This window comes from Elephas maximus, chromosome 1 (genome assembly GCF_024166365.1).
Source record: "Elephas maximus indicus isolate mEleMax1 chromosome 1, mEleMax1 primary haplotype, whole genome shotgun sequence".
In the NCBI taxonomy this organism is placed as follows: domain Eukaryota; kingdom Metazoa; phylum Chordata; class Mammalia; order Proboscidea; family Elephantidae; genus Elephas; species Elephas maximus.
In genome coordinates this window covers 46,912,839-46,939,361 of record NC_064819.1, presented here as the reverse complement: position 1 = coordinate 46,939,361, position 26,523 = coordinate 46,912,839, and the positions used below count along the sequence as shown (strand labels likewise).

General features: G+C 42.1%; 1 protein-coding gene across 5 annotated transcripts in view; it reads left to right on the top strand.

The window, feature by feature from the left end:
• Positions 1 to 26,523, top strand: part of LYRM4 (LYR motif containing 4) — a 174,069-nt gene that overhangs the window by 108,486 nt on the left and 39,060 nt on the right. The window contains exon 3 of one of the 5 annotated variants that reach the window (XM_049882841.1): positions 1,495 to 12,157. The exons of the other annotated variants lie outside the window; for them this stretch is intronic. Within the exon in view, the coding sequence (XP_049738798.1) occupies positions 1,495 to 1,512 (18 nt within the window). The 3' untranslated portion in view covers positions 1,513 to 12,157. Of the gene's footprint in view, positions 1 to 1,494; positions 12,158 to 26,523 lie in introns of those variants that run through there. 5 annotated transcript variants of the gene reach the window in all.

Sequence of the window (26,523 nt, the reverse complement as noted above, 5' to 3'; positions counted from 1 at the left end):
ATAGTACATAAATACATCCAAACGCCTATGCACACGTACATAAATACACACATGCATGTACACATAAATATACACGCATGTATAAATACGCGTATACATAAATACTCACATAGACACATACACACAAGACTAATATGGACGTGCATACATAATACATACAAATATATGTAAGTATATAACTTTTGGGTGTGGGAACTATTTTTTTCCTTCTTCCCTCTGCTCTTTGTTTTTTTTTTTTTTTCTGTCTTTCTTCCTCTGCCCCAGTAGTACACAGGGTGGTCGTGCTTCACTTTGGTGTTGCCTTGGAGTTCAGTCCTGCCCTGACCCTCGCAGAGGCCTCTATCTTCTCCCCAGGAAACCCCTGGTGGATGGCAGCAGAGCTGGGGACTGTGTGAGCAGCTCAGCGTTGTCACCTCAGTTCCCACCTCCAGGCTTGATTTTAATTCAACTGATGTTACCCCTCTAGATGCATTCATTTGAAGCAAGAACAATCTGTTTTATAAGAAAAAAAGGCACAGCCTCTCCTGGCGCTTGCGTAAATGGACTAATACGTTGATCTTTGAGAAATTGGCGCACTCGTTCCTGTTTTCATTATTAAGCCAGGTGAAATGGAAGCCAGGGCTCACTCCTAAATGCCACCACCAGGGATTCTGCTGTGTTCCTGTTTTAAAGTAACCTGCAGGATTTCTTCTTTAGCTAACACATGCTATCGTAAACATAAAATTTCTGGATTCTTTTCTTCCTTGTTTTTGAACTTTAGGCACTATTTAGCTGTCTCCTGTTTACTGAGCTCATAGCAACAGCTGTAGTTAAACACTTTAATGTTAATTGGTTGTGAATATATAATCATGTGAGAAATGGTTGCTATGTATTTACCTTCACAGATAAAAGAAATTGCAGTCTGAGCCTGGTAATAAAGTACCAATTATCAGAGTACTGCATCATTGTCGTTAGTGGAGAACTAGGTTCTTATTCATCTAAATGTTTATTTTTAAGCGGAATTATCAGTCATAATATAAAATGTGGGCATCAAGTTCTAACTTCTGCTGTATTACAGTATTCTTGATGATTTAGGAGAGATAATTTTCCATATTAAAGATTTCACTCAACATCTGGTTGTAAACAAGCAAATACACATAATTTTAAAAGAACGAGAGAGTGTTTTTTTTTTTTTTCTGTCTTCTTTGTTGCTGCTTTTAGCTGCCATTGAGGCAGCTGCTACTCATGATGACACCATGCACAAGATGGGACCATTCTGATCCATAGGGTTTTCATTGGCTGATTCTCAGTTGTAGATTACCAGGCCTTTCTTCCTAGTCTGTCTTAGTCTGGAAGTTCCACAAAAACCTTTTCAGCGCCATAACAACACACAAGGCTCCAGTGACAGACGGGTGGGGGCTGCACATGAGCTGCACTGGCCAGGAATCAAACTTGGAACCACATGGAAGGTGAGGATTCTACCCCTAAACCACTACTGTCCCCTTCATTTTGCAGAGGTCACAAACTCACTGAACTTGCTCCTCGGTGCTGTTTATCTGAGTTTAAGGGGAAACCCTGGAATGTGGACTTAGCATCTGTACTCAGATTCGGCAGCAAAATTCAAAATGCTAGAGAGAAATGAGGCATCTCAGGGAGGAGCCCCAGCAGCTCAAGTCTCCTGCCTCACAGAAACTGGAAGGCCTTCAGGATGGCTGTCAGCCCACATGCTCCTTTCCCTGGACTTCGCTGCTCCTCCTTGCTTTCCTCCTCCAGGTGGTACAGTTAAGGGCTCAACTGCTAGCAGCAAGGTTGGCAGTCCAAACCCACCCAGCGGTGCCTCAGAAGACAGGCCTCATGATTTGCTTCTGACAGGTCACAGCCTTGAAAATCCTGCTGAGCAGTTCTGCTTTGCACACGTGGGGTCACCATGAGTTGGGATTGACTGGAAGACAACTAACAACAACATTGTTTCTGCCACCAGTGGACTGGGTGTCTCTCTGTGCTTCAAAAGATTGCTTCTGTCATTTTAGTATGGCGCACCCACCCCTCTTCTGGACAGAATTCCTGCCCCAGACCATCTTGGAGGCTGGACCATTGGAGGTGCTATGGTTCAAGCACCTCCCCCAGGAGCATTCTGCTGTGACCAGGTTACGTGGCTTTCCCTCTGAAGCTTGTGTGCTACAGAGGCAGCCTCTCAGCCAATCTGTGGGTATGACTCCTTTCATCTTGAGTTTAGGCTGTGTCTTTGGGGCACAGTCTTTCTCTTCAGGGCTGACAATGTATGTTAGTTTCCTTATCTTGGGTTTGATAAGGGGTTATTGAAGTGGTTCTTTATCTTTGCCTCCTGTTTTGGCAAACATTCTAGAGGATAGATGATAGGGTCCTAATGAAATCCCTATTGAATAACCAAGATAATACATTTGCCTGGAAACCTCTGGGAAACTCTGTGAAATACAAATGGCTGGTTTGTCCATCCTGCTTCCAGAGATATCTCAAGCCTTTTCTCTGCACTTTTTTTCTTAGAAATCAGTTGATACCTCACAAGGATAGTGTCTAATACTTTGGAAAACACACACAATCCTGAGAGCTATAAAATACCAAAGACCTTTGCTTTGCTTCACACTTTTCTAAGCACTGTCCTATAAATTATCACTTTAGCCTTCAAGATGGATAGGACAGACTATTACCCACATTGTGCTGCTGAGAAAACAGTACCACAGCTATAAAACAAGGTAGCGGCAGAGCCAGTACTAGAATCCCAGTTTTCTGGTAGTTCCATGACATCGTGATACAAATGTGCAAGCTCATTAAATGCCATATGTTTGCATGACTACCCCCATCATATAAGCCTCACAGCTGTTGAAACTCAGTTATTGAAGATGACAGCATTTTTCAGCATCAGTAATTTCCATTCTGTGTATGTAATCTTGGTAACTGAGAAATTTATTATTAGTCTAATAAAGATGGAATAAAAAGGTGCCTTGGTGGCTCAGTGGTTAGGTGCTCATCTGCTAACTGAAAGGTCAGTGGTCTGCTCCATAGGAGAAAAATGTGGCAGTCTGCATCCATAGAGATTACAGCCTTGGAAACCCTATATGGGTCAGCTCCAGTCTGTCCTATAGGGTCACTGTGAGTCAAAATGGACTCGACAGCAATGGTTTGTTTTGTTTTTTTTAGGATGGAGTCAGAAAGCCAGTCCTGTGTTTCTCTAGTATTATTAGTAATCAGCTTAGTGGTAGGCAGTGCAGTGGTTAAGAGCTTAGCTGCTTAGTTACCTAGTGCTGCTATAATAGAAATACCACAAGTGAATGGCTTTAACAAAGAGAAATTTACTTTCTCACAGTCCAGTAGGCTACAAGTCCAAATTCAGGGCAGCAGCTCCAGGGGAAGGCCTTCTCTCTCTCTCGGCTCTGGAGGAAGGTCCTTGACATCAGTCTTCCCCTGGACTAGGAGCTTCTCTATGTAGGAACCTCGGGTCCAAAGAGGATGCCCTCTGCTCCCAGTGCTGCTTTCTTGGTGGTATGAGGTCCCTATGTCTTTCTGCTGGCTTCTCTCTTGTATATCTCAAAAAAGATTGGCTCAAGACACAATCCAATCTGGTAAATTGAGCCCTGTCTTATTAACATAATGCTGCTAATCCCATCTCATCAACATTATAGAGACAGGATTTACAACACACAGGAAAATCACATCAGATGATAAAATGGTGGACAGTCACACAATACTAGGAATCATGGCCTAGCCAAATTGAAACACATATTTTTGGGGGACACAGTTCAACCCATGACAGCTGCTAACCAGTTCAAATCCACCACCCATTCCTTGGAAACCCTATGGGACAGTTCTGCTCTGTCCTATAGGGTCTCTATGAGTCAGAATGGACTCAGTTGGCAATGGGTTTCATACAGAAGAGAAGCAGTGTTTCGGTATCACTGTTCCATCTATCCATTCAGCCAGCCATCCTGGTAAAAAAAAAAAAAAGAGGGACATATAAAAAGTTCCAGATCTGGCAAATACATAGAGACAAAAGCTTACTACTGTTTACCAGGGAGGGATAAAGAGGCACTGAATTTCTGTTATTGGTGGTGGAATAATTTGGAAAAGGATAAAGTCCCATACCTAGAGTGAAGGGACCTGAATGCTAATGCCACCTCTGGCACTAAGTATGTAATTGGGGGTAAGTTACTGTAGCTTTGTGTATCTAATTTTTGTATCTATAAAATGAGGTGTTTCTAAGTTTGTGTCTATTATTCCCACATAATCTTGGGTCCCGCGCGCTATTCTCTGTCAGTCGCATTATCCCCTTTGTAAATGAGTATTCCCACCCCATCCCAGGGCTTGGGGGCTGAGGGGAGGACTGATGTATCAAAAATCAACCTTACAGAGAGTCAACTTGCAGGTATTATATGAAACTCCTTCTCATGTTTAATTCCACTAAATTACATTTTTATGTTAACTTGGTAGGCTAATATTTTATGAACTTTTAAGATTGAATGTAGGGAATGAGATCAATATTTCTGATAATTACTTGTTGGGGGTGGGGAGGTTCAGTAGAAAGTCATTTAATAGTTCCAGGCTGATATTGATTAAAATTAATAGTGTGAAGATTTAGAATATCTCATTTACAGGGGGTGTTATATTCTTCTTTCATTCTATAGCTTGGATAAAAACTGTAGCCCCAGCATTTATGATAACATTTAGCAGGTAATTTTCTTTACTGGATTTAGAAAAGAGCCAGTAATTTAGAATCAGAGTATCTTGTGTATCCCAGTGTAGGATGTTCTCAGAGTTTATTGCCGCAATTTAGCATTTTTATCTGGAATGTTCTACGTCTAAGGGACAGGCCCTCTGTTTTCTCTCTTGGAATTACTAGAATCTTTGTGTCTTCCTTTATTCACAGAATATATGGTCATTTTATTTAAGTATTCGTGCACAGCTCTAGAAATTTCAGTAACTCCTTATATTTGTTGTGTCCTTTACAACAGTGGTTCCCCATTCTGGCCGCACAGCCAAGTGTATTTTTTTAGGCTACGGAGGCAGATTTGATGAGCACCCCCGTTGAAAACTGTATGCTTGCAAAGAGTGTCGGGTTATCTCTCACGTGGTTTTATGTTGCCTCCACCAGTCATGAGGAAGGTGACACAAGTGTTATTGATGGCCCTCTCTTTTTCAGAGAAGGAAATTGAGGCTCGGAAAGATGGAGTGAGTTGCCCAAGGTCGCACCCTGGCTAACACTTCATCTACTTATTGCCAAGTCTTACTGAGATCTTTAATCATTGTCTCACTGTGTGGCTTCTCCACCAACCCTGGCAGGCACAAGACATGCTGTGAGTGGGGGCTTAGTCGTGTTTAAGATCATCAAAGGTTCAACAGAAATAAAACTGAGACACGTAGTATGTTGTGATGACTGTGGAACCTAGAGATGGTATCATCTAAGAAAACTTTGAGAGCCCAGAGATCTCCAGTAGCCTATTAAGGACATGCCACTAGTTGTACATAGATGATCTGGAGATAAGTAAACTACTAAATACTTTTATTATATAATCAGCTCTTTACATCTTTCTCTACCTGCCAGCAAGTCCATCAATACAGGGCAGCAAGTAGAGCATTGGACCTCTCTGCCATGTGATGACGTTATTACCTTGCATGGAAATCTACCTGGACATTAAGAGTGGAGCCCTGGTGGTACAGCGGTTAAGCGCTTAGCTGCTAACCAAAAGGTCAACAATTTGAATCCACCAGCCATTCCTTAGAAACCCTATGGGACAGTTCTCTGTCCTGTAGAGTCACTATGAGTTGGAATTGAGTTGATGCCAATGGGTTTTTTGTTTTGGTTTGGTTTTTTGTTTGTTTGTTTGTTTGTTTGTTTTATTAACAGAGTAGACCCAAAAAGGAAGGCTTTCTCCAGAAAGACACAGTTAATTCGTCATCACCTGAAACAGACCCCTTTAGCATGTTAGCTAGCTCTCAGCTCGAGCAGTGAGGAAACAGGACCTTTCACAGGGTGGGGCTGTAGGCAGAAGGGTGCAGACCAGGGCTGAGCAGCCAGGGAAGGGATGGGCAGCAGCTGGACGCCCCTCCACATCCAGCCAAAGAAGATTCAGTGGCATATCTTTGTTTTAAATGAGAAGGAGGAAAGATGGTTGAAAGCCTGCGCTCAAGCCTTGATTAGTGTGCCATGCCAGGCACTGGAGACCTTACAGATGTGTGGTCAGATGACGTGTTTGTTTCCTGTGCCTGTGTCCCTGAGTGGTCTAGTTATATAGGTGGTGACGTTTCCCTGAGAAGTACTTTTGGCACCACACACGTGCCAGCAGAGCCCAGTCAATGCTCAGGAACCAGCACGGGAGTGTGCGAGACCCGGAGAACTGGGGATTGTGTGTACTTGCATAGTGACCACAGGCAGGTCATTCGGCTTCTCGGAGTTAAATCATTTCCACATGTAGGAAACGACAGTCATCTCCCTGTTATCAGTTCCCCTAGCACTTTATTGTCCTGGGTGGTGCAAATGGTTAATGTACTCCACTGCTAACTGAAAGGTTGGAGGTTCAGTCCACCCACAGGTGCCTCAGAAGGCCTGGCAACCTACTTCTGAAAAATCAACCATTGAAAACCCAACGTAGTTCCGGTCTACTCTGACTCACATGGATTACCATAAGTAGGAGTCTACCTAACGGCACCTGGTTTGGTTATTGGTTTTACTATATATACCAGGCACTGTTTTACAAACTGTTTCAGGTACCTTGGTCCTCACATCCTTGTGAAATGGTTGCCATTATCATCTCCCATTTTATATAGAAAGGAACTAAAGCAAACTTAGAAAACATAACCACAGGCACCAACCAGTAAATGGCATAGCTGGACTTGAGCCCACATCCCCCAGACTTGGATATACAGAGAAGGCAAAGAGAGCTTGCAATCAGTGAAAATCAGAATCCAAAAAGAAGAACTGCAAGCAGAGCAAACATGGTCGATTTGTTCACTTACTAACTTCAGACCATTAGGAGCTTGGAAGAATAATGGTGGGGAACAGAGTTCCTTTGCATGGTGTATGCCTGGTGCACCACCGGTAACAGTCACCTGCCTACCAAAGCCTGCGTATTGAGCATTACTGATGCATTAGGACTTTGCATACTCATCAGGGAACAGATGGGCTATGGCACATTTGGCTTCTTACCACCCCATGATACAGTAGCCTGAAACAAGGGCCAGTGTCTGTGAATGTGAACAAGAACTCAGGGGTTCCAGCGGCAAACCTTTGTGCTCTTCTGCGTCAGTGCATACGTAAACGTTGAGCCTTTAACATTTGCTCTTCTTTTTTTTTTTTTTTTTTTTTACCTAGAGTTTTTTTTACGTTGTTTTTAAGTGATGAATGTTTTACTCGTGGGAAATCATTTATAGGAGTGACAGACTTCACACTGTGATGAGCTAGTATGGTAAAATGAGAAGTCTTCAGAATGGCTTTTACCTGCTGATGATGTGTGTGTCTGCATATGTGAGTTTAAATGTAATTCTAGATCTAATTTTTATATTACTAAATATTTATTTACAATTTTAGGGGTTCATTGGCTCCAGATTTCCATTATCTCAGTTTTATCGTTCCAGTCATAGCTCAGGGGAAGGGCTTGTTTGAAGCTCTGACCTCAGTGGTACCTTGATCTCCACAGCACTCAGAGGACTTGAGGGCTACATTTTTTTCCACAAGACATACCAAGGTTTTTACATTGGTTTTTATTATCCCGGAATATTTAATAGCCAAATAAATTAGATAACTAACACTGCTAAGAGTTAATTTGTCATTTCTGGTTCTTTTATTTATTCATTTTTTTCCCCATAAAAAACACTTGGAGAATGTCTTTCTCGAGAAGCAATAAGGACCAGTGGTTTGAACTCTGACTTTGAAACCAGGTGTCTAAGAAGGCCTGAGTGCCAGCTTTGTAACAGCCTGTCTGGCCATGGTTAAACCACTGCACGTCTCCCTGCCCCATTCTCAGCACCTCTGGAATAATGAGGCAGACACCGTCCTCGATACCTGTATTCTCAGGACCCTGTAGGAATCGGTGAGCTGATGGCCGTAAAATACGAGTCTCAGATCGCAGGACCTGTCACCTGAAGCCTCAGTGTTGTGGTGCTTCTTTGTTAGCATGCTTGTCTTACCTATCAGGGTTTCTTCAAGTCCTCATTTCATTATTACCACCACATTAGTACCTGTTTCACTTTATTTTTGAAAACCGGAAAATATCACACATATTAATGTTTTGCTGAATTATTAATGAGCACTCAGGACTATATCTACAACAGAAAGTTACATTGGCTAAGTAGTACCCAGTCATTTCTCTGAAACGTGGTGTTATTCTGCTGTCCTAAAAATGAAATAACTACTATGAAATTATAGGTTTATACTTCCAAAATGTCAAACCAGGGTTATGTCAAAAAATGAAATTTCGTTAAAGAAGCTATTCTGGATGATTAAATAATGCAAACCTGAGTTCTGAAAAAAATCCAAAACCCACATTAAATTTTATACTTCAAATATGTTATAGATGACAAGTTAATTTTCATATGTATATTTATGTTTAATTAGCAATTGTTTCATTGTCTATCTTTCATATAAATATTAGTGGAAAATGATTTCAAATAAGTTGTCCTTTTCAGTAATTATTGTTGATACAGTTTTGGGAGTGTTGATTCCTAGGTGCTGTAAGGTGCTGTAAAGAATGTGTGTGTGTGCTGTAAGGACTGTATGCGTGTGTGTGTACTGTAAAGAGTGTGTGTGCCGTAAAGAATGTGTGTGTGTGCTGTAAAGAATGTGTGTGTATGTGTACTGTAAAGAATGTGTCTGTGCTGTAAGGAATGTGTGTGTGTGTGCTGTAAAGAATGTGTGCGTGTGTGCTGTAAACAATGTGTGTGTATGTGTGCTGTAAAGAATGTGTGTGCTATAAAGAATGTGTGTGTGCTGTAAAGAATGTGGTGTGTGTGTGCTGTAAAGAATGTGTGTGTATGTGTGCTGTAAAGAATGTGTGTGTATGTGTGCTGTAAAGAATGTGTGCATGTGCTGTAAAGAATGTGTGCGTGTGCTGTAAAGAATGTGTGCGTGTGCTGTAAAGAATGTGTATGTGTGCTGTAAAGAATGTGTATGTGTGCTGTAAAGAATGTGTATGTGTGCTGTAAAGAATGCGTGTGTCTGTGTGCTGTAAAGAATGTGTGTGTGTGTGTGTGTGTGCTGTAAAGAGTGCATGTGCTGTAAAGAATGTGTGTGTGTGTGCTGTAAGGAATGTGTGTATGTGTGCTGTAAGGAATGTGTGTGTGCTGTAAAGAATGTGTGTGTATGTTCTGTAAAGAATGTGTGTGTGTGCTTTAAAGAATGTATGCGTGTGTGTGTGCTGTAAAGAATGTGTGTGTGTGTGTGCACTCACTGGATAAAGGTTATACCTGCCAACTAATCATAAAATTTTTCTTTAGTTAAAACTTTTTCATAACTAATTAGGTTTTTTTGGCTTTAAATTCATGTTTTATACTTGAGAATATTTAGAAGGCACAGAGACCTGTTGAAGGCCATGGCCCAAATGTATGCGCAGGTCAGGATTAAAATTCAGAGTCTGGCTCTCCCCACCACTACAGCAACATGAATTTGGACATGTGTTAAACTGCTGCTATCTGCTGCCTCGGGGCGTTTAAAGACTTTCTCCTTTATTTATCCATTTACTCAACAAATTGTTGTTCTTGTTAGTTGCACTAGAGTCGCTTCCAACTCAGTGACCCTATAGGATAGAATAGAGTAGAACTGCCCCATAGGGTTTTCTAGGCTGAAATCTTTAAATGGGAGCAGATCTTTCACCCTCGTAGCCACTGGGTGGGTTCCAACCACCAACCTTGTGGTTAGCAACCAAGTGCTTAGCTGTTGTGTCACCTATTCAATAAATTTTGAGTGCCCACCCAGGCACAGTGCAAGGCACTGAATGGTGAAGGGTCCAGATGTGGCCCCTGCTCTCATAGATCTTACAATCAGAGAGAACAAGCACTAACAAATAAGCACACAGATGGATATACCATGACAAGCTGTGCTAAGTGCTGTTAATGAGGGCAGCCTGTGAGGATAACAGGGGACACCAGTCAAGGATGTCTTCTCTGAGAAAGTCACATTTATCAGGGACCTGATGGGTGAGTGGAGGTGAGGGAATTGTGGAAGGAGATAGACTGGGCAGAGACCCCGGTGCAGAGGAGCTGGGCAGAATCTAAAAGCAGACAGGAGGCCTTTTCCCCATGTTTCATGTAAGCATCACTGAAAAGCCCCTTCAGCTGGCATCCCCATTCAGAACCCCTCTCTCCGCAAGAAGCCGCTCCACAACTGCAGCTGCCAATTAATTTACAAAAGAAAAGTAATCTCTTACGAGTACAGCTCATTAATGAGACCTGGAGCTCCTAAGGCTTCCAGGAAGATTAACAAACTATCAAGGGGGTGGGGGGAGCGGTGGCAATAAAACAGAAGGGCATAATTTAACCCCCAGTGTTTTCGTCATCTAGTGCTGCCATAACAGAAATACCATAAGTGGATGGCTTTAACAAAGAGGAGTTTTATTTTCTCACAGTAAAGTAGTTTACAAGTCCAAATCCATGGTGTCAGCTCCAGGGGAAGGCTTTCTCTCTCTGTCAGCTCTGGAGGAAGGCCCTTGTCCTCAATCTTCCCCTGGCCGAGGAGTTTCTCAGGCACAGGGACCCCACATCCAAAGGACTTGCTCTGCTCCTGGCACTGCTTTCTTGGTGGTATGAGGTCCCCAACTCTCTGCTTGCTTCCCTTACGAGCCACACCCCAGGGAAATTCCCTTTATCTTGGATCAGGAGGTGACCTGAGTAAGTGTGGTGTTACAATCCCACCCTAGTCCTCTCAACATAAAATTACAATCACAAAGTGGAGGGCAACCACACAATACTAGGAATCATGGCCTAACCAAGTTGATACACACATTTTTGGGGGTACATAATTCAATCCATGACACCCAGTTAACTGGAACCCCCAGTTAACTGCTAGCTCAGGGAGTTAGGCTCTGCAGAGAAGGTGAATAAGGCATTTCTCCACGCTAGACATTTTTTGTCAGTTTTTGCATCTGTTTCCTGTCTTCCTCAAAGCCGCAATTAAAAGGAACCTGTTTATAAACCAAGTGGACATACAAGCATATATAAAATCTGATTGAGCAAATCTAAGGACTTTTTTTGCTTAACTTGGGGCAGGGTATTCTCTGAACACTGACATCCCACACTGTCCCCCACAACCTCACATTGGTCCCAAGTTCTCAGGGACAGGGGCCCAGTTATCTACTCCTCTAGATACTGACATTTGAAATCAAATCCTGTGTGATTTTTTTATTGATGGTTTATAGGTACTTTAACGATATATGCAAGGAGGAGAGAAAATCCAGGTCAAAATGTTAGATCAGCTGGACTGTGACTATGCATGTTTGCTTCCTAGAAGTACTTAAACTGAGTAAGGAAAAAAAAAAAAAAACAGCATATCCTTGTTTTGTTCAGATAATAAGATGAGTGCACGTAGAGCATAAATATATGTTTAAATTGCTTTAAAATTTTTTTTTTTTTTTTACCTCAAACACAAACATCACAGCAAAGCTTACCTGCCACCCAGTTAAGAACAACGCCCTACAGTAGAAAGGGAAAACCCCAGACTGGTGTCTTCCTTTAAAAGTGAGGAAACCTTTCCAGAAGGGCTCCTCTGTCCCACTGTCCTCTCTGGTCACATTGGCCAGAGTTGTGTTACATGATCGTGCCTAAGACATTCACTAGGCATGAAGATGGAGACCACCATGATTGGCTTAGCTTAGTCAAGGTTGAGGCCATGGGGCTGGAGTGGGACTGGCCTCTCCTGAGGGCTACAGGGGACTGAACAGGCTGGGCTTTGCTGGGAAGGAAGGAGGGAAAGAGGGGCAGCTGTGGAGTTGAAAACCAACTGTCTCAGCCACAGTAGGTTTACTTTGTGGGGCCCAGGAACCTGCATTTAACAAGTGGTTCATGGACCACACTGGTGAATACTGATCTTAGAGGGACTTCATCAACTCCAAATTATTTTGCCATAGTTTAATTTGGTTAATAAACTACTAGAAAAAATTACATCTCAGTCTCTAAGACCTAATAAAGACACAGTGCCAACACCCACCCCCACCCCCACCCCCAGTAGAAGTAAGTAGCACCATCAGCACTGGAGCTGTGACATTCTGATTCAACGCTCACAGCTCTTTTCCTGCCACAGCCATACAGAAATTTTGGCATGGCATTTTTTTTTATTGTGGTAAAATACACACGATCTAAAATTTACCACTTTAACCATTTTAGAGTGTGTAGCTCAGTGACAGTTACACAGTCATCATGTCATACAGCCACCACCTCTATTCGTGACCATTTGCTTCACCCCAAAAGGAAACCTTTACCTGTCAGTAGTCACTCCTCATTACCTCCTCCCCCAGCCCCTGGCAGCTACTAACTTGCTTTCTGTCCCTGTGGGTTTGCCTACACTTGAGTTTCACATAAATGAAATCACATGTGTCTGGCTTCTTTCACTTGACATATATGTTTCCAGGTTCATCCATTCATAGCATGTAGGAGAACTTCATTTCTCTTTATGACTGAGTAATATTCCATTGTGTGTATGCACCACATTCTGTTTGTCCACTCATCAGTTGAAGGACACTTGGGTTGTTTCCACTTTTTGTTTGTTGTGAATAATGCTGCTATGAACATGCATGTACAAGTATTTGTCTGAGTCCCTGCTTTCAGTTCTTCTGTGTGTACCTAGAAGTAGAATTGCTGGGTCATGTTTAACTTTTTGAGGAATCACCAAACTGTTCTCCACAGCAGCTGCACCATCTTACATTCCCACCAGCAATGTATGAGGTTTCCAGTTTCTCCACATTCTTGCCAATGTTTGTTATTTTCTGTTTTGTGGTTGTTTGTTTTTAATAACCATCCTGGTCGTTGTGAAGTGGTATCTCATTGTGGTTTTTGTTTGCATTTCCCTAATGACTAATGTCTTTGGATATATTTTGATGTGCTTCTTGGCCATTTCTATATATTCTTTGGATGAATGTCTACTCCAGTCCTTTTGGCATGGTAGACCTGATTTTTCCTAATCCTCAACAGTCAAGTGCAAAGTAGATACCCAGTGCTACCCCACAGTACAGCCATACCAGTTATTAAACTGTTGAAACACTGTATTATTTTGGGTATCACTACAGGTTGACTGTGTTTCCAAAATAAGAATTCCAAAATTCTAAGAAAACGCCTGGCTCCCAGGGCTTTGAACCGGTTCATTCTGGTTTGAACCGCTGCTGAGAATTTGCATTTCTAATGAGTTCCCAGGAAGTTATACATATGAATCACCTGGGGATCTTGTTAAAATGTGGACTGTGATTCTGTGTATCTGGAATGGAAATGCAGATTCTCAGCAGGGGCTCAAACCAGAATCAGCTGGTTCTAATCTCACCTGGCTTCTTACCTCTTATTTTTTTATCTCCTACCAGGACTGTTTACTTGCATCCAGCTGTGGACCTTGGTCTGCTACACCCTAAGGCACATCCTGGCCCTGGGCAACTAACACTATAGGAGCCCCACCCCTACCCCCTGCCTGCTTTAGAAGTGGATTGATTTAAATGAAGAAGGGCATTTTAAAATCCAATGTTCTCTGCAGGTAAAAGGAATGGATTATTTCTGAGTAAATGTCCAGCTTCATTTTGCTCCTGGAGCAGCCTGGTGCCTACACCCATTGCATAGAGTTTTCCAGAGTCTTCAACCAGGGACTAATCCTTTGTTCCTAGTCTCCTGGCAGAGCACCTGTTCTCTGGTACTCAGTCCCCTTGCCTCTGGCCACTGGCCTGCTTGGTCAGTATCTGACACTTCCTCTCCATGCAGTTTGACTCCTGTCCACACCCCATGCCTTCCATAATCTCCCCTTCTCTGTCATTAAAGTATTCGAGCAACCACTCTGAAGAAACATTTCTCTTGCTTTTGCAAGATAATCTGAGCGTGCATGCAAAGTGGGCCCAGGTTGCTTAGGTTCCAGCTCTGACCCCAGTCTTCACATACATTGCTCAGTCCTCCCTGACCAAACCAGCTGGACATGCTGCCTTTGAGCAGCATCTGGATAGTGCCTGCAGTCTCTGCCAAACCCCCACTGCCTGATGATATTGGTTGGGTTTGAATCCTGGCTTTGTTTATCATCTCTGTGACTGGGGACAAATTACTGTTTAATTTCTTTGAATTTCAGTTCTCACACTAATAAAAGATAAAGATAGCAATGCCTACCTCAGGAGATGATATGAGCTATAAGATGGATAGAAGTACTTAGCACAGGCACATTCATCACTCCCAATAAGGTACAGACTCCTTAAGGACAGGGTATTAACAGGGGACCCCTCAGCACTCAGCACCATTCGTGTACTTGAGCGACATTTACTTACTAGGACAGAAGGACAGAATAGGAGAATGGGTGCTACTAAACTGCTGCTGGAAGCAAGGCCTGGCGATCTATTTCTGAAAATCAGCCAGTGAAAACCTGTGGATCACGACAGTCCTGCCTCTTGTGCATGAGGTCAGCATGAGTTAGGGACCAACTCTCTAGCTGCTAAGCTAACATGCCATGGGTACCCTGCACTCAAACAGCTCACCACCCAACGAAACAGACAGGTACAAATACAGCGTGATAAACACCACATGCAGTGAGAGGATGTTAGAATATTTTAAGCAGTAGGGTGATGGTGTCAAATTTAGGTTTTAGAGGGATTGGAGTATTTAGAAAAATTAACTGTAGGACACTGATACTGTAGGCATGGCGTCCAGGTGGAAGACCTGACCCAAGCAAGAGCAGTTCCAAGGGCTGAGGGGAGGGAATGACAGTGGCAATAGAAAAGGGTGGATTCACTCTAGAGAGAATGATAAGGTAAAATACACTGCTTTGGAGGCTCAAGAGATGGGCCTTTAGAGGTAGCTTTTCTGACCCCGGGGCCACAATATAATTTGACAGTCACTACTCCTTTTTTTTTTTTTTTTTACTCCTTAGCTTTGGTAATAAAATCATGAGCACAAATGAGATTGCATATGCCAAAGACCAAACCAAACCCGTTGCTATCAAGTCGATTCCAACTCATAGCAATCCTAGAGCACAGAGTAGAACTGCCCCATAGTTTCCAAGGAGCACCTGGTAGATTCAAACTGCCAACCTTTGGGTTAGCAGCCATAGCTCTTAACCACTGTGCCACCAGGGTTTCCAAGATCACATATAGTGCTTGTTTCTTAAAGGCGTATTGGTGGCCTTACTGGTATGTTTTATATAGTTTTTTATCAGTATGCATGAGGAATGAAAAAATGAAAATGTGGGTTCTTTTCTCCTCCGTCACCATCATTGTTCCTGTGATTTCCTTCTCGTAAAGGCAAAGGTCACGTTGCTTTCCTTTAGATGAAGCATTTTTTTTTTTCCTTATCCTGCTGTAAGTGAAAGTTTAGTTTAAGTTAATTTCTCATATAAAAATTTATACACACGTTGTTATGTGACCCTAGTTGCTCTCCCTGTAATGTGACAGCACACTCCTCCTTTCCACCCCAGATTTCCCCTGTCCATTCAGCCAGTTCCTGTCCCTCTTTGCCTTCTCATCTCGTATCCAGACAGGAGCTGCCCACTTAGTCTCATGTATCTACTCAAGCGAAGAAGCACTCTCTTCACAAGTATCATTTAATGTCTTAGAGCCCAGTCTAATCTTTGTCTGAAGAGTAGGCTTCAGGAATGGTTTTAGTTCTGGGCTAAGAGAGAGTCTGGGGGCCATGTCTTCTGGGATCCCTCCAGTCTTAGACCATTAAGTCTGGTCTTTTTATTAGGATTTGAGTTCTGCACCCTACTTTTCTCCTGCTCTGTCAGGGACTCTCTGTTACATTCCCAGTCAGGACGATCATTGATGGTACCCGGCCACCGTATAGTTCTTCTGGTGTCAGGCTGATGGAGTCTTTGGTTTATGTGGCCCTTTCTGTCTCTTGGGCTAATACTTCCCTTGTGTCTTTGGTGCTCTTCATTCTCCTTTGCTCCCAGAGGGTTAGGACAATTGATGTGTCTTAGATGGCCACTCACTAGCTTTTAAGACCCCAGACGCCGCTCACCAAAATGAGATCCAGAACAGTTTCTTAATAAACATTGTTATAACACTTGACCTGGCTGTACCCCGAAACCATGGTCCCCAGACCCCTGCCCCAGCTACTCTGTCCCTCAACCTGTTTGATTGTATTCAGGAAACTTCTTAGCTTTTGATTTAGTGCAGTTGTGCTGACTTCCCCTGTGTTGTGTGTTGTCCTTCCCTTCACCTAAGATAATTCTTTCCTACTACCTAGTTAGTGAATATCCCTCACCCTCCCTCCCTGCCCTCATAGCCATCAAGGAATTTTTTTTTTTTCAGTGTTTAAGCCTTTTCTTGAGTTCTTATAATAGTGGTCTCATACATTATTCGTTCTTTTGCAACTGACTAATTTCACTCAGCATAATGCCTTCCAGATTCATCCACGTTATGAGATGTTTTGCAGATTCATCATTGTTCTTTATCATTGCATAGTATTTCATTGTATGAATATACCATAATTTGTTTATCCGTTCATTCGTTGATAGGCACCTAGGTTGTTTCCATATTTTTGCTGTTGTTAACACTGCTGCAGTGAACACGTGTGTGCATATATCTATTCATGTGATGGCTCTTATTTCTCTAGGATATATTCCAAGAAGTGGAATTGCTAGATCACATGGTAGTTCTATTTCTAGCTTTTTAAGGAAGCACCAAATCGATTTCCAAAGTGCTTGTACCATTTTACAGTCCCACTAGCAGTGTATTAGTGTTCCAGTCTCTCCACAAGTGCTCCAACATTTATTCTTTTGTGTTTTTTGGATTAATGCCAGCCTTGTTGGAATGAAATGGTATCTCATTGCAGTTTTAATTTGCATTTCTTTAATGGCTGATGAGCGAGCGTTTCCTCATGTATCTGTAAGCTGGCTGAATGTCTTCTTTAGTGAAATGCCTGTTCATATCCTTTGCCCATTTTTTAATTGGGTTATTTGTCTTTTTGTTGTTGAGGTTTTGCAATATTTTGTAGATTTTAGAGATCAGACACTGATCAGACTTGTCATAGCGAGAATTTTTTTCCCAGTCTATAAGTTATCTTTTTACTCTTCTGGTGAAGTCTTTGGATGAGCAGAGGTGTTTGATTTTTAGGAGCTCCCATTTATCTAGTTTCTTTTCTGGTGTTTGTGCATTGTTAGTAATGTTTTGTATTCTGTTTATGCCATGTATTAGGGCTCGTAGCATTGTCCTTATTTTTTCTTACATGACCTTTATCGTTTTAGATTTTATATTTAGGTCTTTCTTTGATCCATTTTCAGTTAGTTTTTGTGCATGGTGTGAGGTATGGGTCTTGTTTCATTTTTTTGCAGATGGATATTTAGTTATGCCAGCACCATTTGTTAAAGAGACTATCTTTTCCCCATTTAACTGACTTTAGCCCTTTGTCAAACATCAGCTGCTCATACATGGATAGATTTATGTCTGGATTCTCAATTCTGTTCCATTGGTCTATGTATCTGTTGTACCAGTGCCAGGCTGTTTTGACTACTGTGGCAGTATAATAGATTCTAAAATCAGGTAGTGTGAAGCCTCCCACTTTGTTCTTCAGTAATGCTTTACTTATCCAGGGCCTCTTCCATTTCCATGTGAAGTTGGTGATTTGTTTCTCCACCTCATTAAAAAATGTCATTGCAATTTGGGTCTGGATTGCATTGTATCTGTAGATCACTTTGGGTAGAATAGACATTTTCACAATGTTAAGTCTTCCTTTCCATGAGCAAGGTATGTTTTTCCACTTACGTAGGCCCCTTTTGGTTTCTTGCAGTAGTGTCTTGTCGTTTTCCTTGTATAGATCTTTTATGTCTCTGGTTAGATTTATTCCTACGTATTTTATCTTCTTGGGGGCTATTGTAAATAGTATTGATTTGGTGATTTCCTCTTAGAAATTCTCTTTGTTTGTATAGAGGAATCCAAAGTATCTTGTATCCTGATACTTTGCTGAAATCATCTATTAGTTCCAGTACTTTTCTTGTGGATTCTTCAGGGTTTTCTGTGTATAAGATCATATCATCTGCAAATAGAGATACTTCTTCCTTACCAATTTGGATTCCCTTTGTTTCTTTTTCTTACCTAATTGTTCTGGCTAGGACCTCCAGCATAATGGTGAATAATAGTGGTGATAAAGGGCATCCTTGTCTCTTCCTGTTCTCAAGGGGAATGCTTTCAGACTCACTCTATTTAGGATGATGTTGCTGTTGGCTTTGTATTAATGCCCTTTATTATGTTGAGGAATTTCCCTTCTATTCCTGTTTTCCTGAGAGTTTTTATCATAAATGGGTGTTGGACTTTGTCAAATGACTGTTCTGCATCAATTGATAAGATTTTGTGCTTCTTGTCTTTTGTTTTATATATGTGATGGATTACATTGTTTTTTTCTAGTGTTAAACCATCCCTGCATACCTGGTATGAATCCCACTTGGTTGTGGTGAATTTTTTTTTTCATATGTTATTGAATTCTATTGGCTAGAATTTTGTTGAGGATTTTTGCGTCTATGTTCACGAGGGATATAGGTCTGTAATTTTCTTTTTTTGTGGTGTTTTTACCTAGTTTTGGTATGAGGGTTATGCTGGTTTCATAGAATGAGTTTGGGAATATTCCATCCTTTTCTATGCTGTGAAATACCTTTAGTAGTAGTGGTGTTAACTCTTCTCTGAAAGTTTGGTGGCATTCTCCAGTGAAACCATCAGGGCCAGGGCTTTTTTGTTGCTGTTGGGAGTTTGTTAATTACCTTTTCAATCTCTTCTTTTGTTATGGGTTTATTTAGTTGTTCTATCTCTGTTTATGTTAGTTTAGGTAGGTAGTGTGTTTCTAGAAATTTATCCATTTCCTCTAGGTTTTCAAATTTGGTAGAGTACAATTTGTCATAGTATTCTGTTATGATTCTTTTAATTTCAAGTGGTCTGTTTTAATATCACCTGTCTTATTTCTTATTAGGGTTATTTGCTTCCTCTCTTCATCTTCTTTTGTCAGTTTGGCCAATTGTTTATTGATTGTGTTGATCTTTTCAAAAAACCAGCTTTTGGTCTTACTATCTCTCAATTGTTTTTCTGTTTTATTTCATTTAATTTTTCTCTAATTTTTATTATTTCCTTTCTTCTGGTGCCTGAGAACTTCTTTTGCTGCTTTCTTTCTGTATGTTCAAGCTGTAGGGTTAATGTTTTGATTTTGGCCTTTTCTTCTTTTTGTATGTGTGCCTTTATTGCTGTAAATTGACCTCTGAGCACTGCTTTTGCTGTATCCCAAAGGTTCTGGTATGATATGTTTTCATTCTCATTTGATTCTGTTAATGTCTTTATTCTGTCCTTAATTTCTTCTGTAACCCAGTAGTTTTTGGGCAAGGTGCTGTTCAATTTCCATGTGTTTGATTTTTTTTTCCTTGCTTTTTCTGTTGTTGATGTCTACTTTTATGGCTTTATAGTCAGAGAAGATGATTTGTAATATTTCGATGGTTTGGATTCTGTTAAGGCTTGCCTTATGGCCGAATATGTGGTCTGTTCTGGAGAGTGTTCCATATGTGTTGGAAAAGAAAGTATACTTGGCCGCTGTTGGGTGGAGTGCTCTGTATATGTCTATGAGGTCAAGTTAGTTGATTGTGGCATTTAGATCTTCCATATCCTTATTGAGCTTCTTTTAGGATGTTCTGTCCTTCTCCGAAAGTGGCGTGTTGAAGTCTCCTACTCTTATTGTGGAGCTTTACATCTCTCTTTTCAATGCTGTTAGAATTTTATGTATTTTTGAGCCCTGTTGTTGGCATGTAACTATTTATTATGCTTACATCCCCCTGGTATATTGACCATTATATAGTGTCCTTCCTTATCCTTTGTGGTGGATTTTACTTTAAGGTCTATTTTGTCGGAGATTAATATTGCCACTCCTACGCTTTTTTTCTTGTTGTTTGCTTGATATATTTTTTTCCATCCTTTGAGTTTTAATTTGTGCCTTTAAGGCGTGTCTCTTATAGACAGCATATAGACAGATCGTGTTTTTTGATCCATTCTGCCACTCTCGGACCCTTTGTTGTTGCATTTTGTCCATTTACATTTACATTCAGCATAATTGTTGATAGATATGAGTTTAGTGCTGTCATTTTGATGTCTTTTTGTGTGTGTTGTTGACAGTTTCTTGGTTCCACTTAATTTTTTGTGCTGAGTCGTTTTTCTTTATGTATTTTCTTTCCATCTTTTTCATTGTTATTGGTTTTTGTCTTTCCTGAGTCTTAATGTTTTTCTTGTTTTTTATTTTGATGTGTGGGATTGTTAGTTTCCTTTATGGTTTCCTTAACATTTACCCCTGTTTTTCCAAGTTTACACCAATCTTTTATTTCTTTATATCACCTTGACTTCCTCTCCATGTGAAATATCTATGACTACGTTTTTTATTCCCTGTTTTGTTTTAATGTTGTCATCTTTTACATATTGATGTCTCTGTTTCCCTACTTTCAGTGTTTTAGCTTTGATTTATTTTTGCGACTTCCCTAACTGGTTTGATATCTGGTTGCTCTGCCGTGTGTTCTAGTCTTAGGTTGTTATCTGTTGTCACTGATATTCTAACCAGAGGACTCCCTTTAGTATTTCTTGTAATTTTGGTTTGGTTTTTGCAAATTCCCTAAACTTCTGTTTATCTGGAAATGCCCTAATTTCACCATCATATTTGAGAGGAAGTTTTGCTGGATATAAAAATCTTGGCTGGCAATTTTTTACCCTTCAGGACTTTATATATATTATCCTATTGCCTTCTTGCCTGTATGGTTTCTGCTGAGTAGTCTGAGCTTAGTCTTATTGACTCTCCTTTATAGAAACTTTTCGTTTATCCCTAGCCGCGCTTAAAATTCTGTCTTTATCTTTGGTTTTGACAAGTTTAATTATAATGTGTCTTGGTGACTTTCTTTTGGGATTTCCCTTGTGTGGGGTTCGATGAGTTTCTTGGCTAGATATCTTCTCATCTTTCACAGTGTCAGGAAAGTTTTTTGCCAACAAATATTCAACAATTCTTTCTGTAGTTTCTGTTACCCCCCCCCCACCCCATTCTGGTACTCCACTCACTTGTAGGTTATTCCTCTTGATAGAGTCCCACATAATTCATAGGGTTTCTTCATTTTTTTTAATTCTTTTATCTGATTTTTCCTCAAATAAGTGAGTGTCAAGTGCTTTATCTTCAGTCTCACTAATTCTGATTTCCATTGCCTCAGTTCTGCTCTTAGGACTTTCTACTGAGTTGTCTAATTCTGAAATTTTATTGTTAATCTTCTGGATTTCTGTTTGCTATCTCCCTATGGATTCTTGCAACCTGTTAAATTTGTCATCGTGCTCCTCTGTAATCTCCTTAAGTTCGTCTATTTCTTTGTCTGCGTGTTCCTTGGCTTGTTCTGCATTTTGCCTGACCTCATTCCTGATCTCTTAAACAGTTCTGTATATTAATCTTTTGTATTCTACCTCCAGTAAATCCACGAAATTCTCTTCCTCTGGAAGATTTCTTGATTCTTTGTTTTGGGAGCTTGCTGAAGCCATCATGGTCTGCCTTTTTATGTTATTTGATATTGACTGTTGTCTCCGAGCCACCAATAATTCATTATATTTATTTATTTTATTTTTATATTTATTTTATTTGCTTACTGTGTCCTAGCATCTTCTTTGTTTTCATATTCCCAAATAGGCTGCTTGTGTGAGCTAGGTTGATTATTAGCACCGTAGAAGCTCTAATATCTTGTCACCAGGTGGTAGATCTTTTACTAGGTCTGTGAGCCCAGGAGTCTGTTTACTTTTGTTGTATGGATTCAGCCCAGGTGTCCAGGTAGTCAGTCACCAAGTGTGTGGTGCAAGCTCTCACCTACAGGCCTAGACGGGCTGGGGTGATTGTAGTAGGCACAGGTATCTGGCTGCAGTAAGGGGCCACACACTGAGCAAGGCAGGGGGCTGATGGCTGTCCCTTAGTGTCTGGGAGGAAAGCATGTCCCTGTTCCTAGAGCATGTAGGTGTGTGGGTTTTGCAGCTGGACTCTGGGCACACAGTGTTGTTGGCTGTAAGGACTGGGAGGCACCACTTATTCTTGGACCCCTGTCATGGGTGGGTAGATGGTATGGGTGGAGTCACCAGTCCTCAGGCCCCTGATGTGGGTAGTTGAGGACTCTGCTTAATGGGCAGAGCAGTGTCAAATGTCACAAATCTGCCACTTGTACCATACAGCTGATACAGTGAAGTTAGGCTTCAGGTATATACCCTGTTGTACTTTGCTAATGAGGGCCTGTGCTGTTGAAATGGGCCAACACAGATCTAGGCATGGGTGAAAGGCATTCAAAGTCCGTGGACCCCTTATACTTGTGCCTAGCCAAAGGGGCTGTGCTTGCCCTGAGTTCCTGGCTTAGGGGAGCTGGCAGGTTATTTTTTTCCTGTTTGTTAATTTTTCCTTCTCCAAGGCCGGTAGAATGGCTCAGGGCATGTGACAGGTCCTGCTTTCTGCCCATGGGAAGCAGCAATCAGCAATTGCTGAAGCCAGCCCAGGACCTGGTGCAGAGCTGGGAGAGAGCAGGTAAATGGGAGAGAGGTTCTGCCCAAATGCAGTGTTTTTGATCCACATGGTAGGTTAGACACATGTACTTATCTTTTGCCAACTGAGCACCTGTTTTCACTGGTTCTGGAAGCTTGAGTAGACTCTCTGCCACTCAGTCTCTCCTGATGTAGAAAATGTGTCCCAAATACCACTGCTTGCCTCACCACGCACACCAGCCAATCCCACCAGGTCAGGTCTAGCAACTCCTCACTGCTTCTGAACCGTCTCTCCTTCCCCCTTTCACTCAGTCCAATTCCTGAACTTTGTCTTTGACGTTCAGGGCTCCTAGATTGTCAGATATAATCGATTCACTTGTTTTTTCAGGTCTTTGTTGTAAGAGGGACCAACGGAAGCGTCTGACTACTCTGCCATCTTGGCCCCGCCTCTTGGATGAAGCTTTTTTTAACTATGTGGGCAGGGAGACTGTAGCCGTTGAAAAGAAATAGCACACTCACACCCCTTACTAAGGGTAGTCGTTAGATGTGCTGACTTTGGTGTCAGACAGACTCTGGGCTTTGGTTCCAGCCCCATTTTCCTCTTGGTTCTACCACTTAACAGCCTTGTGAAATTGAGCAAGTTTCTTAATCTTTGTAAAGCTCAGTATTTGCGCCTATGAAATGGAAATAATAACAATACCTTCGTCACAGGATTGTTATACAGTGTATATGAGAAGATGGTCAATGGCTGGTTGATGTGCCATCTGGCACGGAAAAAATGGTCAACAAATATTAGCCAGTATTATCTCCACTTATCATAGCTATGTTGTCTTTCCTTTATTTGAATAGAGAAACAAGTAGAGGGGACAGATATGAGAAGGAGCAGGAAATGCTTGTCCCAGATTTCAACTAATAAACCAAAACCAAACCCACTGCCGTCAAGTCGATTCTGACTCATAGCAACCCTGTAGGACAGAGTAGAACTGCCCCATAGAGTTTCCAAGGAGCACCTGGCGAATTTGAACTGCCAGCCTCTTGGTTAACAGCTGTAGCACTCTAATACCGTGTATTAATGGCGGTGGTAGAATTCTCGCCTTCCATGCAGAAGACCTGAGTTCAATTCCCAGCCAATGTGCATCCACCACCTGTCTGTTAGTGGAGGCTTGCATGTTGCCATGATGCTAAACAGATTTCAGTGGAACTTCTACACTAAGATGGGCTGGAAAGAAAGGCCTAGTGATCTACTTTTGAAAATCAACCAGCGAAAACCCTATGGGTCACAACAGTCCATCCACAGCTGATCATGGGGATGGCGCAGGACCATGCCATGTTTCATTCCATTGTGCATGGGGTCACCATGAGTTGAGGGCCTAGTCAGTGATGGCTAACGACAACAACAATGGCTAACACCAGGATAACATCACACTGATGGTGTATTTAAGTGATAGATTTGCATCTACTACAGGGATTTACCCATATTACAGGGCCAGAAATTCTGCACCTGCTTATCGTGGCACATCACAATATCATAGCATGTCAGACCCACCTGGCACAGCCTTCTCCAAGATACCAGTCAAGCAGGGCTGAGAGAGGCATGGTGGGGAAAATGGCAGCTTTCCTTATCCCACAGAATACACACCTAGCTCCTGCTTCCAGACTATACTAGCTCAGTGCTGCTGTAGAATGCTGAGATTTCTTAGCTCTGTGGCTATGGGTAATCAGGTTCTTTTAAAAAGGCAAGAAGAAAAGCCTTGTGATGTACTACTATCCTGTGTGACAATTTCACCTTTTTTCTATTCTTGACATGTTTATTACACATAAGCCATCCCTGTTCCTTATCCAAAAGGAGCCTTGGTGGCACAGTAGTTAAGTGCTCAGCTGCTAACCAAACGGTCATTGGTTCAAAACCACCAGTTACTCCACAGGACAAAGATGTAGTAGTCTGCCTCCATAAGGATTGGAGCCTTAGAAATCCTTTGGAGCAGTTCTACTCTGACCTATAGGGTCACTATGAATTGGAATCAACTTAGTGGCAATGGGTGGGTTCCTTGTTTGATCTGCGTTCAGTCCCTGTCTAGCCCACAAGAACCCTGCATGTCAGTGTTATTGACCAAGTGCAGCACAGCACCAAGAGAAAGACGTGAATATCAGGCCGAGTGTGGCACAGCACCATGAGGGGGACATGAGTATCAGGCCGAGTGCAGCACAGCACCGTGAGGAGGACATGAGTATCAGGCCGAGTGCGGCACAGCACCACGAGGAGGACTTGAGTATCAGGCCGAGTGCGGCACAGCACCACAAGGAGGACATGAGTATCAGGCCCTGACTATCAGCTGAGCAGGGCACAGCACCACGAGGAGGACATGAGAATCAGGCCGAGAAGGGCACAGCACCATGAGGAGGACGTGAGTATCAGCCGAGTGTGACATAGCACCATGAGGAGGACATGGGCACCATGAGGAAGTCCAGGAATGCACTCAGAACTGGCAATCAGAGCTGGGGAAGCCCTGGGCAGCTTTATCCCGAGGAGCCCGCCTGGCAGTCATAGGCTTTCTTGGCACATACTGGGTAAGCCACTCTGACACTGGGGCCACATCAGAGCTCTCCCACCTCTCCAAGCAATTCTCTTTCCTGGTATGAGATGGCTGTTCTGGGAGGAAAGCAATTTGATGTCAGGGACTCCTTTGAGCCTTGAGAATTAGGACTCAGAAGCTTAGAATTGGAGCTCAGCTGCTGGTGGAAAATATACTGTGAATGTTTTATTCAGCAATGCATATATAACATTGATCAGAATCCAAATACATAAATCACTTATACAATAGCCTTTAAAAGCTACCTTCCAGCATTTCCTAACCACTGCCAGAATTGCTTACAGAGTCCACTATTGCCACCTACTGGTCCAATGTTTTATTTTGCTGCTAAATTCTTGCTCATTCAATACTTTCGAGTTCCCCTCAGCCTCTTCACAGTCCTTTGGCACTGGTTTTTCTAGTGTAAAATTTGAAATGCCTTGTGTTTTGGAGGATTGGAGAGGAGAACGATAGTATTCTGTAAAACTCCAGGAAGACATAGAGAAAAGGATTTAAAGAGATCACAAAGCACTGACTTTGGAGCAGTTCTGTGCATAGATCTGAGCCCTCTGAACTTAGGCCCCAGTCCAGCCTGAGTCTCAGGGCCAAGGACTCATTACTCATTTTGTCATTATTATGGGTCCTGTTATCATAGCTGTGAACTTCTCGGTGCCTGTGCGTCACCCAAGAAAACCCATTGCCATCAAGTCAATTCCAACTTACAGCGACCCTATAGGACAGAGTAGAACTGCCCATAGGGTTCCCAAGCTGAAAATCTTTATGGAAGCAGATTGCTCCATTTTTCTCCCATGGAGCAGCTGGTGGGTTTGAACCACTGATCTTTTGGTTAGCAGCCGAGCGTTTAACCACTGCACCACCAGGGCTCCTTTTCTGTGCATCACAACCACCCATACATCACATCAAAGAAACAGGAACTATTAACAACTCTAGTAAAACCCTCCCATAAATCATGGACTACCAAGATTGTGCCCATAAAGATCATCTCCAGTGGAGAAACCTCACCCCAGGGGTTGCCATTAGTAACCAGAAGTGGAAGGTCAGTTTGGTCACTTGTATAAGGCGCAGTTGCATGGTTATTGGGTAACTCTTTGACATCACCTCCTGGTGGACATCATACACTGAATGACAGCAGTGTGCTAACAGGGCCTCACATTCAGGCCGAAGATCTACCTACAGTGGAGCACTTAGCCCTTCAAGGTGGCCATGGGTCTTACAGCCCTTCTCAAGCAAGCCATCAGCAACCCCATGAGCCATGGCATCATTAAGGTCTCACCAGCTCTGAAAAAATTCTGTGTGGTAACCCAGCTCCTTGAAGG